This window comes from Castor canadensis, chromosome X, assembly GCF_047511655.1.
Source record: "Castor canadensis chromosome X, mCasCan1.hap1v2, whole genome shotgun sequence".
NCBI lineage: Eukaryota > Metazoa > Chordata > Mammalia > Rodentia > Castoridae > Castor > Castor canadensis.
This window is the reverse complement of record NC_133405.1, coordinates 81605086-81623077: the sequence shown is the minus strand read 5'-3', so window position 1 is coordinate 81623077 and position 17992 is coordinate 81605086. Positions and strand designations below refer to the sequence as shown.

At 38.5% G+C, this 17992-nt stretch overlaps 1 protein-coding gene across 10 annotated transcripts in view; it reads left to right on the top strand.

Moving 5' to 3' along the window:
• The window catches only part of Taf1 (TATA-box binding protein associated factor 1), an 80413-nt gene extending 64041 nt beyond the window's left edge, over positions 1 to 16372 (top strand). For 3 of the 10 annotated variants that reach the window (XM_074062938.1, XM_074062935.1, XM_074062933.1), the window contains exons 33-39: positions 5124 to 5191; positions 5606 to 5722; positions 8821 to 8949; positions 9760 to 9861; positions 10135 to 10291; positions 11454 to 11631; positions 14495 to 16372. In XM_074062938.1, coding sequence (XP_073919039.1) covers positions 5124 to 5191; positions 5606 to 5722; positions 8821 to 8949; positions 9760 to 9861; positions 10135 to 10291; positions 11454 to 11631; positions 14495 to 14720 — 977 coding nt within the window. In that variant the 3' untranslated portion in view covers positions 14721 to 16372. Of the gene's footprint in view, positions 1 to 5123; positions 5192 to 5605; positions 5723 to 8820; positions 8950 to 9759; positions 9862 to 10134; positions 10292 to 11453; positions 11632 to 13962; positions 14194 to 14494 lie in introns of those variants that run through there. The other 7 variants (XM_074062941.1, XM_074062936.1, XR_012444295.1 and 4 more) reach the window with 6 other exon arrangements.
• Positions 16373 to 17992: the final 1620 nt, after the last annotated feature.

The window sequence follows — 17992 nt, the reverse complement described above, 5'->3', positions numbered from 1 at the left end:
ACATTGATTTCCTGTGCGTGGGTGTTACCTTCTAGGTTAATTCTTTTTGATGTAACCTTTTCTCTAGTACCTGTTCCCCTTTTCCTATTGGCCTCAGTTGCTTTTAAGGTATCTGCTTTAGTTTCTCTGCGTTAAGGGCAACAAATGCTAGCTAGTTTTTAGGTGTCTTACCTATCCTCATCCCTTCCTGTGTGCTCTCGCTTTTATCATGTGCTCATAGTCCAATCCCCTTGTTGTGTTTGCCCTTGATCTAATGTCCACATATGAGGGAGAACATACGATTTTTGGTCTTTTGGGCCAGGCTGACTAACCTCACTTAGAATGATGTTCTCCAATTCCATCCATTTACTAGCGAATGATAACATTTCGTTCTTCTTCATGGCTGCATAAAATTCCATTGTGTATAGATACCACATTTTCTTAATCCATTCGTCAGTGGTGGGGCATCTTGGCTGTTTCCATAACTTGGCTATTGTGAATAGTGCCGCAATAAACATGGGTGTACAGGTGCCTCTGGAGTAACCTGTGTCACAGTCTTTTGGGTATATCCCCAAGAGTGGTATTGCTGGATCAAATGGTAATCGATGTCTAGCTTTTTAAGTAGCCTCCAAATATTTTTCCAGAGTGGTTGTACTAGTCTACATTCCCACCAACAGTGTAAGAGGGTTCCTTTTTCCCCGCATCCTTGCCAACACCTGTTGTTGGTGGTATTGCTGATGATGGCTATTCTAACAGGGGTGAGGTGGAATCTTAGCGTGGTTTTAATTTGCATTTCCTTTATTGCTAGAGATGGTGAGCATTTTTTCATGTGTTTTCTGGCCATTTGAATTTCTGTGAAGAGTTTTTTTGAGATAGGGTCTTGTAAACCATTTGCCTGGGCTGGCTTCAAACTGCGATCCTTCTGATCTCTGCCTCCTGAGTAGCTAGGATTACAGGTGTGAGCCACTGGTGCCTGGCTGAAACGATAAAAGGAATTCTTTTGATTTCTGTGGCATGTCAACTTCCCAAAATTGTCACTGGAATTACCATTATTTAAGGATATCTGGATATGAATTATATGTGATTCTGTAGGCTCTGCCAATCCATTTCTTCAAGAAGACATTTGTCGTTGCTTTGGTCATGATTTAATAACTGAGAAAGTGGAAAATACTCAGAAAAACATTTCTTTTTGTGAGTGGATAACTTAATCTGATCCAATGATTACTTATACCTTTCATAATCATTTTGGTGTCATTCTTGAAATTATTCTTTATATCTTAGTTTTGACTTTTTTGTATAGCAACTTTTTAAGGACTGGGAAATTGGAATTTGATTTCTCTTCAATCTTTTATTCCCCACAGTAATCCTAGCACCTTTATTATTCTCACAAAGATACTGTTACCTTTGCACGACCCTTCATTAGACTCATTTCTTCCTAAGCTGACAAACTCGAAACTGTTCATCCTACTTTTGGTAATCTCCTGATTGCTATAGAATATAGAACAGTATTTTTAGCTTTTTGGAGGTGAATATGGACCCTGTTGCTAGTCTACTTTTTAAAAAAATCATGGATCTTCTACCCAGAAAAATATGTATTTTTACATAGAGGATTTATAATAGTGTAGTAGAGTTAAATAGCTGAAACCTTTGTAACTCCTCAGAACATGAACTACCTAACACTGATAACAGGGCTGGTGAGTGGACCAAGTGGTAGAGCACCTGCCTACCAAACATGAGGTCCTGAGTTTAAGCCCAGTACCACAAAAGAAGTCAAAATTGATAACAGACACAAATAACTAGTAAAACATAGACAAGGATATCAACTGATAAATAATTGATTTTTTTATATTCTAGAGGTGGTATTAGTGGGGGTTTTTTATTGTGCTGGGTGGGGGGTACATTGTGGCATTTACATAAGTTCTTACAATGTATCAAATATATCATACTTGATTTCACTTCCTCCATCATTCTCCTTACACCCCTCTCCCCATTCCTGGAATAGTTTCTCAACAGGTTATCATTTTTCCATTTATGTACATGTGTATACAGTATTTACACTATATTCACCCTTCCACCTCCTCCCCCCTTGATATTTCTTTAGAGTTACATGTTATAAAGAAAATGGGAAGGGAAAAGTTCTCATCTTCAAAATGATTTAGCAAAAGACATTGCAAATATATAAAAATAAATTTTCTTATATTATAAAATTAGATAATTAAAAGGTTGAGCTGTTGAGATTTCAAGACTGCAGTAGAATAAAGGCTGAATTCTTAATCCATAGGCTGCAATTTAGATATGAGGCAGGTCCTGTAGGCAGAAATCCAGTATACAGAAATTGATGATGTACTGGCTCAATTAAGGAGACCTTTAACTTATGTGCAGTTGTTATTTTCTCTAGTATCATGCATAACCATCAAAGAACCAACCTATTGGTGGCCCTGGGATATCAGAGCTCCAGAAACTTGCAGTCTTACCACTCAAACTGTTCTTTTATTGATCAACAGATTGATTTTTTTCCCTTTGTCCATGCTGGAGTTTGAACACAGAGCCTTGTACTCGATAGCAGGCACTCTTAACACTTGAGTCACACCTCCAAACCCTTAATTGGTTTTTGTTTGTTTGGGGATTTTTTTTGAGACAAAGTCTTGCTATGTATCTCAGTCTGGCCTGGAGTTTACTGTGTAGCCAAGGTTGGCCTTAAAGTTGAGATTCTTCTGCTTCAGGCTTTTGAGTGGTGTAATTACAGTCTGGCACCACCATTTTTCGCTCAGGTGTTCTTGATTGTGAGCCATCTCTGACCGTATTATAAATATCTGGGTGATTGACTTAGTTTTCTTCCTTGTTATTTTGTGTCTGGCATAGGCAGCTTGTGTGAGGATGTGACTTAAATATTTTACATCTTTTAAAGACTAGATGGCCTATACTTGTGAGAGGTTCTATGTAAAAGAGACTTGTTTATATAATAGCTTATAATAATCATAATAGGTATGGCCAAAAACTTCACATGTATATATGGTATGCTTTTATCCTGAAAAACAGTTAAGTGTAGTTCAGGCATCACCCCCCTCTGTGAAGCGTTTCCTAATTCTTCCTATCTTACCTCCCAGAATTGGCCACTTCCTTCTTTTTTCACTGCATTTTTTTTTTTCTTTGGCTGTACTGGATTTTGAACTCGGCCTCATGCTTGCTAAATTAGGTGCTCTACCACTTGAGCCACTCAATCAGCCCTCTTCACTGCATTTTTAACAGTCTATTCAGTTAATCTGTCTATACTAAACTATAAACTTGCTGAGGATATAGCCTATATCTTATTTCTGTAATTTCTAATGTCATGTACATAGAAGCACTCAGAAAATGTCTAATGAATAAGTATGAATTGTGTATTTAAGAATATAAAACTGAACATGGTGTGCATGCCTGTAATCCTAGCACTCAGGAGTCTGAGGCACTAGGAATGAGAGCTCCAGGCCAGCCTAGACTACATACCCAGACCCTGCCTCAAAAAAAAGAAAAGAGCCAAAAATAGGGGCTGATGTTGTAGCCACTGGTGGAGTGCCTACCTAGCAAGCTCAAGGCCCTGAGTTCAAACTCCAGTCCTGAAAAAAAATAAGCAATAAAGGTAGCAATTGAAAACTCAGATACTTTCAGAGTCCAGGTATAAATGAGTTAAACAGACCTGGTAGGGACTGTGGTAACCTGGATAATGCACCTTACATATAAAAGGAGCTACTGCTACTCAGCTCCATCCCATTGGTGCCTTTGGGAAATGCCACATCTTAATTTTTTAAGAGACGCCATTTGAGTTTTTATGCAAACTCTCCCAATTGTTAAATGTTGTCAGCTAAGTTTTTTAAAAGCTTTTTATTGAGATATAATTTATATAGAGAAGTGTATATATTTTGGGTATAGTGCTCAATTTTTACAAGCTGAATTCATGTGTGCTGAACAAAGTAGGTTGACTTGCAAGCTATCAGTTTGCAACTTGTAACTAAGGCCATATGGATAAATTGTGTAGTTTAATTAAGAATCACCTCATATCTGGGTATGGTGACCCATACCTGCTTTGGGGAGGCAAAGGCAGGAGGACTGAAAGTTTGAAGCTAGCCTGGGCTACATAGTAAGACCCTGTTTCAAAAAACAAAAGAATCACCTTATAGGTAAAATTGCCTGAAGGAGACTCATTAGCTGAACGCTAATGAGCCAAAGAATCAAATATAAAAACATTTATGAAATAATTTGGGAAATTCGAATCTTGACTGGCTGTTTGATAATACTAGAACATTATTGTTATTTTAAGTGTGATACAGTTGGGTTTTTAAAGTAGGTTTTATTTCATTTTTCAAGTAGACATTTTTTTCTTTGATGTTACTAGGATTTGAACTCAGGGCTTTGTTTGCACTTGCTAAGCAGGTGCTCTATAGCTTGAGACATACCTCCAGCCCAAGACTTTTTTAGGGTAGTTTTAAATTGGAGTGGAAGTTACAGCGTGTTCCAATATACTTCCTGACTCTACTTTCAGCATTCTACACCAGAGTAGTGCATTAGTTCTATTAATTGAACCTACATGAATAAATCATTATTCCAAATGTATAGTTTGTATAAGAGTTCATTTTTTGGCATTGTACATTCTGTTTTTTGACAAAAGTCTAATGACATGTATCTACCATTATAATGTATGGCATTATAACGTCACGCATAATTATTTTTTGGCAGTACTGGGGTTTTGAACTCAGGACCTTGCACTTGCCATGTAGACACTACCAGTTGAGCCATATCCCCAGTCCTAATTTTTAAAAGCATCCTTAAGTGACACATACTACACAATTTATGTATGAAATTACATGATGCTGAAATTTGCTTTAAAATGATTTGTCAAGGGCCTGGAAAGTTGAGTATAAATGAAACAAGATTGGCCATGTGTTGATAATTGTTGGTGCTGGCTGATAGGTACATGGGAGTTCATTATATTAGTGTAATTTTATGTGTTTGAAATTTTCCCTTTCTAAAAGTAGAGCAAAAGACCAAGTTAAAGCTGAAACAGTTTTTCTGAGTCTAGGATAATGGACATACTGCTAAGTGACAGAATGTACAATTCTGGAACTGAAGTTTGCAAAGGTAATGGCATTTTCTTATTTCATTTATAGGGCCTGAGAGTCAGTACACTAAGACTGCTCAGGAGATTGTAAACATCTGCTACCAAACATTAACTGAGGTAGGTGGGTGGTAAAGAGGAGGTTCCTCTGTGATCCACCTCTCTGCAATCCTCTGTTGTTCCTTTGAGTGAGGAGATTTTCGTGACTGTCCTAAAATGTAACATCCCACTCTACCCTCACTCTATATGCCCTGTTTCTTTCTCTGCTTTATTTATCTAGATTATCATCTGTGTTCTGCCACTTAAGATACTGAGACTATTTATGTGCCATAAAGACAGGGATATTTTTTTGTCTGCTTTGTTTACTTTACTTTTTTTTTCTCACAATACTGAGATATGAACTCAGGGTTTCATACTTGCTGTACAGGCACTCTACTGCTTGAGACACATTTCCAGCCCTATTTTGTTTATTTTGTAATTACCAGTTCCCAGAACACCTGTTGGATTAATTCATTAATTTTCTTTATTCCTCAGTATGATGAGCATTTGACTCAACTTGAGAAAGATATTTGTACAGCTAAAGAAGCAGCTTTGGAGGAAGCAGAATTAGAAAGCCTGGACCCAATGACTCCAGGGCCCTACACACCACAAGTGAGTCTAAGGAGTATGAACTTCCTCTTGTAATTTTCTTATTGGTTTGGGAAATTGGGAACCTGTTAACAGATCTGTTTACTGAGATACCATTCTTCTCTGTCCTTCTTCTTATGCCTTTCGTGTGCTTTCTTGTCTTCTCAAAGGCTAAGGTGAGTGAGGGCCATGGGTCTTGGTGGCCTTGTGGAATCCAGAAGAAGCAACTGTGGGATGAATGAGTGGAGTGGGGTCTTAGTTGTTGAGGCAGAATTTTGGGGAATACTAAACTCTTCACCATTATAGCTAGAGGCATCCTCCAAATCTCTGATTCTCTTCATAAATTTTGGGGTTCTAGAGTATCCCATAGAGTGTAGGTTGCTTTGTTATAGACATGGGCTACATTGTTCCTGTGCCTTACAGATGCCTCATTATTCATTCCCTTAGAGGAGGTATCTTAGTGTAGTTTACATGTCACCCATTTTCCTAAATTGACTCCCTCACCTAGTAAATGAAGACAGGTAATATTTAAAATATTCTTACGATTACATGTCAGGAGACAAGAGTACATGATGAGTAAGAATTTTTAGTCTTTCTGGTCTGAATAAATCATTGAATATACTAAGAGTTTATTTCCTCTGTATTATACTCAAAGAATAGAACTTAAACACAATATAGCAAGTTATTGGTTTCTGTATTAGCGACACTGTGGTGGAGTAGAAAGTACATGAGATTTGATGTAAAACAGGCCTGGGTTGAGTCTTAGCTCTGCTACTGTCTAGTTTTTTGATCTTGGAAAGTTAGCTTCTCTAACTCAGTTTCTTTTTCTTAAAATCTACTTTGAAGATTATTGTAAACATCAAACGAGTTAGTTTGCCTGGCACATAATAAACATTCAGTAAATGTGTTTCCTACTCTGTTTGACAGTTGTCTGTAAGGTCCCTAGAGGCTCTTTCAAATTTAATGAAATATTTTAATGCAGAATTCTTCCAATTCCCATATGAATTTTTTTTATTCTACTCAGGTTCCAGTCTGAACTTATAATGCAACATATGTGATCTCTGTTGGATTATTGCTGTCTGTGTCTTATTCGTGTACTTTCTCTATCTATCTTTTACTCTCTCTTTCATCCCAAAACCTAGGTTACTGAGGGGCCAGGTATAAAGAACCCTCAGATACTTCTTCAAGGATCAGAACAAGGAAAGGCTCTTGGAGTATGTGGGCAGATTGGGTCAAGGGGGCTTAGGTGAGTGATTTTGCCCAGAAAGACCCTATTTGCTAATAGGCCCACAGCTTCCACAAGGTACTTTCTGGTAAGTCAAACCTTGGGTATCAGTCATCATTCTCCAGAAGAGTCCAGCCACTATGTGGCACATGGGTTGCTCAGGTATAGGATAGACCTAGGATAGTCCTTTGGTGAGTGGAAGCCTTGGACTCAAAGTCATCTTCCTTTCTCCCCTACATTCCTCCCATACTACCTCACACGGCGGAGGAAAGCCTGTCAACTATTTTCCTTTCTGAATGGTGGTAGTTATTTGTTACGCTTAGAGGGTTTCTTATGAAGAGCACGGTATGCGTAGTACTGCTTAATTTTTTCAGTTTACCCTCTCATCATTCATTTCTCTCATATATACACATTTTAAGTTAGTCAACCCACCTCATTATCTCTTAACATAAGGAAGATGCATATGAGTAATTATGTTTGCCCATTATTATTTAAAACTCGAATATTATCAAAAAGTGTTTGTGTAAGTTTAGTCCGTCATAATACAACTTTGGTTGTATAGAAGTATGATAGTTACCATGTTACTTTCAATTTCTACATGGTGGTAGTCAGTAATGTATTTTCACTTGAATATTTCCACCTGGCTTGTAATTGCATCATACATTTATCTGAATACTTTAAAGCTGTTCACTTTGCAGTTTCCCACAGTCCATCCTTTGCACACTAGGCTTTAAGATTTTGCAGAAAGTCTCTTATTTTCCTTTCCTCTGTTCCATTCTGGTTATCTGCTCTGTAATATTTTGAATTCTGTTTTGCCTCTCTTTCTCTAAAACCTTCTTCTCAATCAGTCTTGTTTGCTTTTTAAAACAAAGTAAAACATACATGGGGTTTTTGTTTATAGGCTAGGCTGGCCTTGAACTTGGGATCCTCCTGCCTCAGCCTCCTGGGTGCTGTAATTTCAGGTGTGCACCACCATGCCTGGCTCATGTGGGTTTTTTATTGATTGGAAAATACAAATAAGAAATGAATTACTTTTCATTTTCATCACTCAGAAAAAATATTGACCACTATGAATATTTTGGTATATTTTTTCATATCTCTGTGTGTAAACACTTAAAATTGATAAATATGGTTTTGTCTTACTCTTTTCACTTTGCTATATTATGACCACTTCATCTAGTTGCTCCTTTTCACTGTATTGTCCATTGGCTAAATCTCTGTCCTTTTCAAGGGAGATAGAAAGGAAGGGATCTATAATTTATTAAGTACCAGGTATTAGGGACACATATCTCTTAATTCTTGCAACAAACCTGTGAGGTAGATATCATCCATGCTTTACAGTTGAAGAAACCAAGGGTTAGAGAGATTAAGTAATTTGTTAAAACTACTCAGCAAGTGGTAGAGCCAAGACTCAAACCCAGGGCAGTTTACTCCAAAGCCCATGGATTTTCAATACACCATTTTGCTTTATAGTATCTTCTGACAGGCTCAAGGACTATCAGACTGTTCCCTGCTCTTGTTGGAATTGAACTTATTAATCTTGTTTCCTTTTATATATTTCTAAATCAAACAAAATAGCCCTGGGCCTAAAAACAATAATACAAGGCTTAGAAGAAAGTAGGTTATTGACCAGAAGCTGTTAAAAAATAAAATTATCCCTTAGATTTTTATGTGTTTCTGCTTTAGGCTTCTGAATTTACACACCAGATACCTATCTGCCAGAATAGCCAACATTTGTAAGACTCCAAAAAATGTATCCATAAAGCTGTGCCATTCTGTTTTCTCTTTAACTGAATTGCTCTGCATGATCTTTTTCTGCAGTGAATGGTTTAAAGAGGAGTTTGTATTTCTTATTCCTTCCCCTGGTAGAAGCTAAATTGTGTGTTTTGTGCCACAGCCTCCTGATTTGTATGATACCAACACATCCCTCAGTATGTCTCGAGATGCCTCCTCTGTATTTCAAGATGAAAGCAATATGTCTGTCCTGGATATTCCCACTGCTACTCCAGAAAAGCAGGTAACACAGGTAGGATGTTCTTTCTCCTTATGAGATTGATAATATGCCTAGAGGGTGAGGGGTGGAGGAATGGAGAAGATGTGATATATGGCATATATCAAGGATGACTAGGCCCCTTGGCCCTGGGAATTAAGGTGTGAAAATAGGATTTCTATTGAGGGGTGGCAGGTCACATGAATGACATTGTCTTCTGCCTGTTCCAATGGACAGAGTCAAGGACAGCAGAACTTCAGGGAAAGTACAAGTGTATAAGTGTATGAAGCATCAGAGCAACTAAACAGGTGACTAGAAAGACCTGTCTCTGCATTCAAGAGACAGAGTTCACAACATCTGGCCTGCTACTTTATATTCATTACAATCTAAATTAAAATCATTTATAAAATTAAAATTTAAATGTCACCATTTTTCAAGAGGTATTAGAAGATATTTCTGATCTGAAACCAGATTATTCTATAGCTATTCTTAGTTAGGGTTCCATTAGAAAGTGCAAAATCCAGGTTTTTTGTTTTGGTTTTTTTTCTATCTCAAAGGGTCCAGCATAAGCTATAACCAAAGCTTGGAATAGAAAGGAAACGTAGTGATAATACAGTAAGAATAAACCAAAGACCTTCTTGTTCTTTGTTTTTTTGACCCTGGTTGTGATTTTCAAAGAATGACTGGGGAAAAATGCACATGCCCTGAGCTGTGTAAACAGCCCCCACTAGCAGTGGGGTTTGCTGGGATGTCAGGGAGGAGCATCTGTCCTGGGTGAAGAACCCTTGGTTAACTCCTCCTACAGGCACGTCCCTCAATGATGTGCTATTTGTGTTCCTTACTCAGATGCGCCAGGGCCGAGGTAAGCTGGGCGAGGAAGACTCTGATGTAGATATTGAAGGGTATGATGATGAGGAGGAGGATGGGAAACCTAAGACTCCAGCCCCAGTGAGTATCCTTACAGAAAGCTTATGGTTACATTATACCTTTAATTGATAGGAGCCCCAACAGTACAGGGCAGGCCAAATCCCAAGGTGATATCAGAGGGTCTCCACAGTGAGCCCCAGTCTGACTTTAATCCTTGGAATGAGCTAAAAAAGTCTATCCACCAAAATTACTTAACTTGTGAGGCAGCAAGCAGGGGGGTTGGTACAGGGTGGGTAGTGGCTTCTGGTCTCCTGGTCAGTTGATGGAACTCTGACCCTTTCTGGTCTCATTTAGGAAGGTGAAGATGGAGATGGTGATCTTGCAGACGAAGAGGAAGGAACTGTGCAACAGCCTCAAGCCAGTGTCCTGTATGAGGATTTGCTTATGTCTGAAGGAGAAGATGATGAAGAAGATGCTGGGAGTGATGAAGAAGGAGATAATCCTTTCTCTGGTAAGTATAGCTCCTTTCCTGCTACTCACTCTAACACCCTCAGGACTGAATAAGAAGTTCTTGTCCACATATGCTGTTATCAAAAGCTACCTCATTTATTGAAGTCTCATTAAATCAACCTAAGTACTCAGAACTCACTCCTATAATGATCATATCTCTTAGCCTGAGAAGAAGTGAAGAGCCAAATGCTAGTGACTTTTGCCTGTAATCCTTGCTACTCAGGAGGCAGAGATCAGGAGGATCAGGGTTCGAAGCCAGCCTTGGCAAATAGTCGCTGAGTGGCATAAGTGGTAGAGCGCCTGCTTAGCAAGTGTGAGGCCCTGAGTTCAAACCCCAGTACCACCAAAAAAAAGAAGACACACAAAACAGGAGACACACAAGATGACAGTGGAGGAACTAGGAATGTAGCTCAGTGGTTTAGGTTTGCCTAGCATGCATGAGGCCCTGGGTTTGATCCCCAGTACTCCAAAAAAAGAAAAAAAAAAATGACAGTGGAAAAGGCATTGCCCAAGTATCAGCTTTGACTTGGGTACTTGCTAAAGATGAGAATGAAATGTTAGGTTTAGCAACGGGGAAGGAAAATTAAGAAAAAGATCCTGCTTATGGTTTTCTGGTTTAATTGCAGTGGTAGAGGGAAAATTTTAGAGGTGATGGAAAGCAGGTAAGTTAGACTGATTTGGGTTCAGATTCTAAACTATTGATCTTGCCACTGTTGACCCTACATAGTTACAGGACAGGCCTTTGAGGTGAGGAATACAGGCATGATGCCTATGTAGATGTTTAAGAGGAACTAGTTTTAGAAGACCAAGCTAAGCCAGTAATCCTAGCTACTCAGGAGGCAGAGATCAGGAGGGTCACAGTTCAAAGCCAGCCCAGGCAAATAGTTTGCAAGACTGTATCTCAAAAAAACCCATCACAAAAAAGGGCTGGTGGAGTGGCTCAGGGTATAGGCCTTGAGTTCAAACCCTGGTACCACAAAAAAACAAAAATAAGATGACCAAACTAAAGATGTTAATTCTGTCAAGCATTTCTCCTTTCTCCCCCCTTTTCTATCTCTTGGTGCTGAGAATCATGCATACTAGGCAGATACTCTACCACTGAGCCACACCCTCTCAGCCCATCAAGCTTATCTGATACTGAACCAGAATCTGTCTTTTTACAGCTATTCAGCTGAGTGAAAGTGGAAGTGACTCTGATGTGGAATCCAGCAGTATAAGACCCAAACAGCTCCGCATGCTTCAGGAGAACACAAGAATGGGCATGGAAAATGAAGAAAGCATGATGTCCTATGAGGGAGACGGTGGGGAGGCTTCCCATGGTTTGGAGGATAGCAACATCAGGTAATTGGCAGCAACATGCTACAGGGCTGTGGCATCAGTGCCATCTATAATGTCAAAGGGCCCAGCATCAGATTGCTTTCATCCATCAAACATTTCCTAAGCACCTATTAGGGCCAGGAACTATGCTAGGTCATAGGGATACACAGAGGAACAAAACGTATCTATTCTGCCCTTGAGGATTTCTAGTAGAAGAGACTGACACAAACAAATCATTATAATGTCATGAGCTGGGTGTGGTGTTACATGCCTGTAATCTCAGCATTTGGAGGCTAAGGCAGGAGGATCTCAAGTTTGAGGACAGCCTGGGCTATATAGCGAGACCCTGTCTCAAAAAAAATCACCCCCCCCAAAAAAAAGAAAAAACAAATACAATGTCATAGTGCTAAAGTTTAAGCAAGTCAAAGTGCCTACGTACCACAGAGGAGAAACTGTCTCTTCTGCTTGAAGAAATGAGGGCAAGTTTCACAGACAAGGGAACATTTGAATTGAGCCTTAAAAGGATGAATCGGAGTATACTAAGCAGATATTATGGCAGCGGGTGGGTAGGTTGTTTACAGATGAAGTAAGTTCAAAGGCACAGAAACAAAACATAAAGCATGTTCCAGAACAAAAAAGGAGATTGTTGGTAGCAAGAGATTATATTGTGGAGGACCCTTAAATGACATGCTAAGACATTTGGATTTTGTTCTGTGAGGAATCCTCACTTACGATGTGGTAGTCACACCTATAAGCCCAGTATTCAGAAGACTGAGACGGAAGAATCCTGAGTTAAAGACCAGCCTGGGCTGTCTGGTGAGACCCTGTCTCAAAAAAAAAAAAAAAGAATATCATATTTGTGTGATAAATAACTTTAAGATAATATAAGACAGATGATGAGGATATCAACAGGAATCTGACTAGAGGAGGGGAGAAATGAAGGGACATATGTACTTAATAGCTATTTAGAATGTAGATCAATTTGATTTAGGAGATTAGGAGGTCAGATAAATAATAAATGGGAATGGCATTGAGCGAGGAAGAGGAAAGAGGTATTAACCTGAGGTAGAAAAGGAGAGTAAAAATGAATTTGCCTTTGGGCATGTTGGTTTTAATGTACATATGATATATCTAGCCAGCAAGCAGTTTAGAGTCTTTTATTTATGCATTTGGCAAGTATCATAAATACAAAAACAACTAAGATGTAGCTCCTTTCTTCAGAGAGCAGGAAACAGGTAATCGTAGTATAAAATGAAAATTGTAACAGGCACCCACAGGGTTTTTCTGGAACTCGGAGAGGGGTTTGGGGAGGTGAGCTGATTACAGGAGGAAACTGAGCCAAATATGAATAGTAATGAGCTAGATGAAGAAGAAAGCAAGGATATTTTAGAGACCACGAAGAGCATGTGTGAAGTCCCAAAGTATGAAACAGTTTTAGAGAACACAAGTAGTTGAGTGTGGCTGGAGCTTTTGACTGATCCCTATAAGATCCATTATCCATATAATAGAAATTATTTAAAGAGGTAGCTAAAGATCAAATTACGAAGATCCTGAATGTTTAGGCAGGCATTGAATGAGAATAGTGTGATCTGATTTACATTTTAGAAAGATTACTGTGTACCCGAAAAGAAAAGGGGGCAAAAGACAGGAGCTAATAATTCAAAAAAGAAATGCAAATGGCCAGTAAATATATGTAAAATATATTAATGAAGTGCAGTTTTTTGCCTATCAGATTGATGAAGATTAAAATAAATGATAACATAATGCCCAGTGTTGGAAAGGAAAAAAACATTCCCAAACTACTAGTGGTAATGTAAATTGATAAAATAGGGTGGATGGGAGAAAGATAATAGCAGTTTATCAGTACAAATAAAAAATTTAAAGGTGTATCTTCTTTGGCTCCCAAATTCCATATCTAGGAAACTATTCTATAGGAATAATAAAACACCTTCATTAAAATGGTAGTATAAAAATGTTTATCACAGTATTGTTTCTAATAGTAAAAAAATTGGAGACAGCTTAAATATCCAAGTAAGACACTGTTAAATATCATATTACACCCATGCAGCAGAAATTCCATGCAGCTATTAAAATCATGGCATTGGCATATGTTAATTGACACAGAAAGATGTTCATTATAATCATTAGTGGAAAAATCAGATTCCTGAAGAATAGAGTATGTTACTTGTAAATAAAAACTGTTTAAGCATCTATATGTATAGAAAAAATTGGAAGGTCAAATGCCAAAAGATTATCTTTGAATGGTACAGTTATTGATGATTTTTTTCTTTTTTGGTGTATGTTCTAATTTTTTTTTACCAGTGAAAGTACATTATTTGTGTGATTTTTTTTAAGTAAAATTAAGAATAAACAACAAACAAAAAATAAAGAGCACTCTGGCAGAAGTATGAAGAATTAATTGGAGAAAAGCAAGACTAGAGGCTTGAAGACTTACTTCAGTAGTACAGCAGAGATTAACAAAGGCTAAGCCAAGGCAGGCAGAGTACAGATGGAAAAGAGGATATTAGAGACAAGATATATTGAAATGAGAATCTTCAGGACTACTGACTAATTTCTAATATATAGGTGAGTGAAACTGTGATAGATGAAACAGTAGGCTGTCAGCATTTGTGGTCATGTTAGCTGGTAGTGTGCGTTGTTCGGGTGTAGAGGAGTTTCATTCAGGTTCTTGTGTATATGAAGTTGGCATAGTTGATGTCTTTGAACAGGATCATTTTTCTCTCAGGGACTTGTAGAACAGTCCAGAACCAGTCACATTAGTGTCCAGGGGAGGTGAGATGGGTTGATCCCTTAGTGGTGCTGAGAATGGGAATGTCAGCTAGAGGATGGTGCCCAAGATTGAGAAATGACATGTTTCTCTTCTCAGTTACGGGAGCTATGAGGAGCCCGATCCCAAGTCGAACACCCAAGACACAAGCTTCAGCAGCATCGGTGGGTATGAGGTATCAGAGGAGGAAGAAGATGAGGAGGAGGAAGAAGAGCAGCGCTCTGGGCCGAGTGTACTAAGCCAGGTCCATCTGTCAGAGGACGAGGAGGACAGTGAGGATTTCCACTCCATTGCTGGGGACAGTGACTTGGACTCTGATGAATGAGGCTTCCTTTGGGCCTCCTTGATCAGCCTTCCCTGTTCTCCAGCTAGGTGGTTCACCTTTGCCCAATTTGTTTCTATTTGTATGGTCTCTAATCCTGAAATCACCAGATGAACTAACACCTTATCCTTTAACAATAAGTAAATGATAATATTTCACCTTTCCTGATCTTGTTGCGGCAGTGTCACCCATTGACCTAAAACAAAGCAACTAACTTCCCTTTACTGCTACCAAGAAGAGAGCTCAAGCTCATGCTTCTCCAGTGCCCTTTTTTAATGCTATTTATTGCTCTTGGCCTAATATTTCCCTAGGGAAGGAGAAGAAATTATGAAAGGACAAATAACTTTATATTCTCCATGTACTAGAAATCTTCTTAAGCATGGTGTCATTTCATTTTCTAATTTGCAGGCTGGAATAGGTGAGAACTCCCCTGATGAAACAGAGAATTAGGTTCTGGTGGGCTCAGTGCCATACTTAAAGAAACCTTTTTAGAGAAACTGCTCATTAATTAATTAATTAATTAATTAAATTAATTATGCAATGCCCTGTTCCTAAATGGATTTGAGGCAAATGACTATAAATCTGTGAAACAGCCTGTATATCAGAAATGATATGTTGCCATGTAAATGTGTTCTGTCCCTCCCCACCAGGGGAAATGTAGGAAAATGGTAAGTTCCTTAGGGCAAAGACTGTCTTCTGTTTCTTTTCATGCTTAGAGTATGATTGTGTGCAAAGTAGGTACTCAGTAATATGTTCCTAGAATCATAAAATTCTCAAGCGATAAGTTACTGAGTATCTGCTTCATGATATCCGATCTTTAGGATATAAAGGTAAATAAGACACATCCCTTTTACCCAAAGAGCTCACCATCACATTGGGGGAGGGGAGGGGAATTCTAAACATGTTAATAAATCATTATAGAATTGTGAGATAAGTGCAATTAAGAAACTAGCTATAACGTGTAGGGGAAAATAGAGAAGTGATCACATTTGAAAAAAAGTCAGGGAAGTCTTTCTAGAGGCAGTTTTTAAGCTGACTATGATGAATTAATTAGTAGCAGCTTGCCAGATGGAAAAGTCCAGGCAGAATGTAACATGAATTGAAAAGGCCAAAATCTAGAAATGGCAGAGTGTGTTCCTAGTTTGTTTGTTTGTTTCTATCTGCCTTGTTTCAGAAAGGAAATTAGGTGGTTTATGTTCCAGTCTTTTAATGCTGGAATGGCTTGAGAAGAGACTGAAAGATGGGCAGAAAGCATATAATCATGAGCTTTGAATTAATAATAATGAATGAATTTTATATTATGAGAAATGAAGTCTAGAGGAGTGATAAAATCAGATTTGTGTTTTAGAAATTTTCTGTACTGAATGAAGAAAGAAATTGAAGAATATGTAACAAACATGTATGATCCCATTTTTGTAAAAGACAAAATCGTGTGTATATTTATATGTGCTTATATATACTTGTATATGCAAAGGAAAAGGTGTGAAATGATATATGCTAAATTGTTCACACTGATAACCTTTGGGAAATCAGAATGGAGGGGAGTGGGTTTATGTGGCTCTATGTATACTGGGTGGGCATTGTGCTTTTATTTCTGTATCATTTGAATTTTTTATAAGCATGTATTTTTGTAATAAAATTTTTTAAAAATCCCAGCAGTCGTGTGGAGAATGGCTTGGAGGGGAGCAAATCTAGATCAAGGGGGAATGGAACCTGAAGTTAGGGCTATGGCATTGGGATGGAGAGGAGAGGGATGGATTTGAGACATTCTTAGAGGAGCATGGTAAACAGGTCTTTATGAATAATTGGCATTTGGAAGGAAAATAGTAAGAATGGAAGGTGACTTCTAGAATTTAGTTTTGGGAGATTGGGTAGGTACATGATACTCATTCATTCATTTCATGTTTAATTATCTTTTTCTTTCCCTCTGTTTTTTTGAGCTAGGATCTTGCTATTTAGGCCATGCTGGCCTAGAAATTGTTACATAGCCCAGGCTGGCCCCAAACTTGTGATCTTCCTGCCTCAGCCTCCTGAGTGGTAGGATAACAAGCATGTTCCACCATACCTGGATCAAACCACCGATTTTTATGTAGCCATCCAACAGATGACAATACAGAAGGTACAGCTTCTGATTGCAAGGAACTTAAGACCTAGAGTGAGTAAGGTGTAAATACATCTTAATAAAAAGTGAGGAGTTCTGAATGCTGTTTATGAAATAAGGGTAGAAATGCTTCACAGATGCTTAAAAGATAGATCATGAAGTCAGATCATATGGTGCATGCCTGTCATCCCAGCATTGCAGAGGCTGAGGCTAGAAGATCACAAGTTTGTAGCCAGTTTGGGCTACACAAGACCCTATCTTAAAAAAAGATAGATGGTAAATAGGGAGGAGTTTACCAAATAAATCATAGGAAGTTTGGAGATAGGAGGACATTCTAGGTAGAGGAAAGAGAATGTTTAGGGGCATGAAACAACTTGTTTATAAATTTATAGGTAGCTCTGGATGACTGAAATATAGGGAACATATGTAGCATAATAACAAGTCTCAGGATCTTTAAATCTTTTTAGAGCAATCACTCTACGGCTGGTGGGTTGACTCAAGTGGTAGGAGCGCCTGCCTAGCAAGTGTGGAACCCTGAGTTCAAACCTCAGTGCTGCCAAAAAAAAAAAGAGCAATCACTCTGGCAGCAATATCAATATGGGTAGAATGGAGAAGATTTAATGCCAGATAATAGATGATGGAGAGCTAAACTATGACTTTAGGCACTGGCAGTAGGGATGAAATTAGAAGTATATCTTAGTGACTGGAAAGTAAGAGAGAGTTGGGACCTACGTTTCTGATAGGTGACTGAGGAAACATGTGAAGAGTCAGAAGAACATGGAGGACAGAATCTTGGTGAAGAATAATGATAAGGGGTCTCCAGAAATAGAAAATCTGCAGGGTGGTGTTTCCCAATCCAAGGAAGGGGTTTTTAAGAAATAGGGGGAAAACATACCACAGAGAAGAAAAGTAAAATCAAGCCTGAGTATCTTTTGGATTTCGCAATTAGCAGGACCCTGGTGACCTGAGCTAACAAAAGTAGTTTTAGCAGAGTAGTGAGATTGAAATACATCTAGGAACAGATGGGAACTGAGACGATGATAGAAGTTATAGACTGTTCTTTCAAGAGGCTAGACTTTGAAGAATAAAAGATGGAGTCAAGATGAAAGATCAAGGGTTGGAAATAGGGCTCAAGCAGTAGAGCACCTGCTTTGTAAGCATGAAGCCCTGAGTT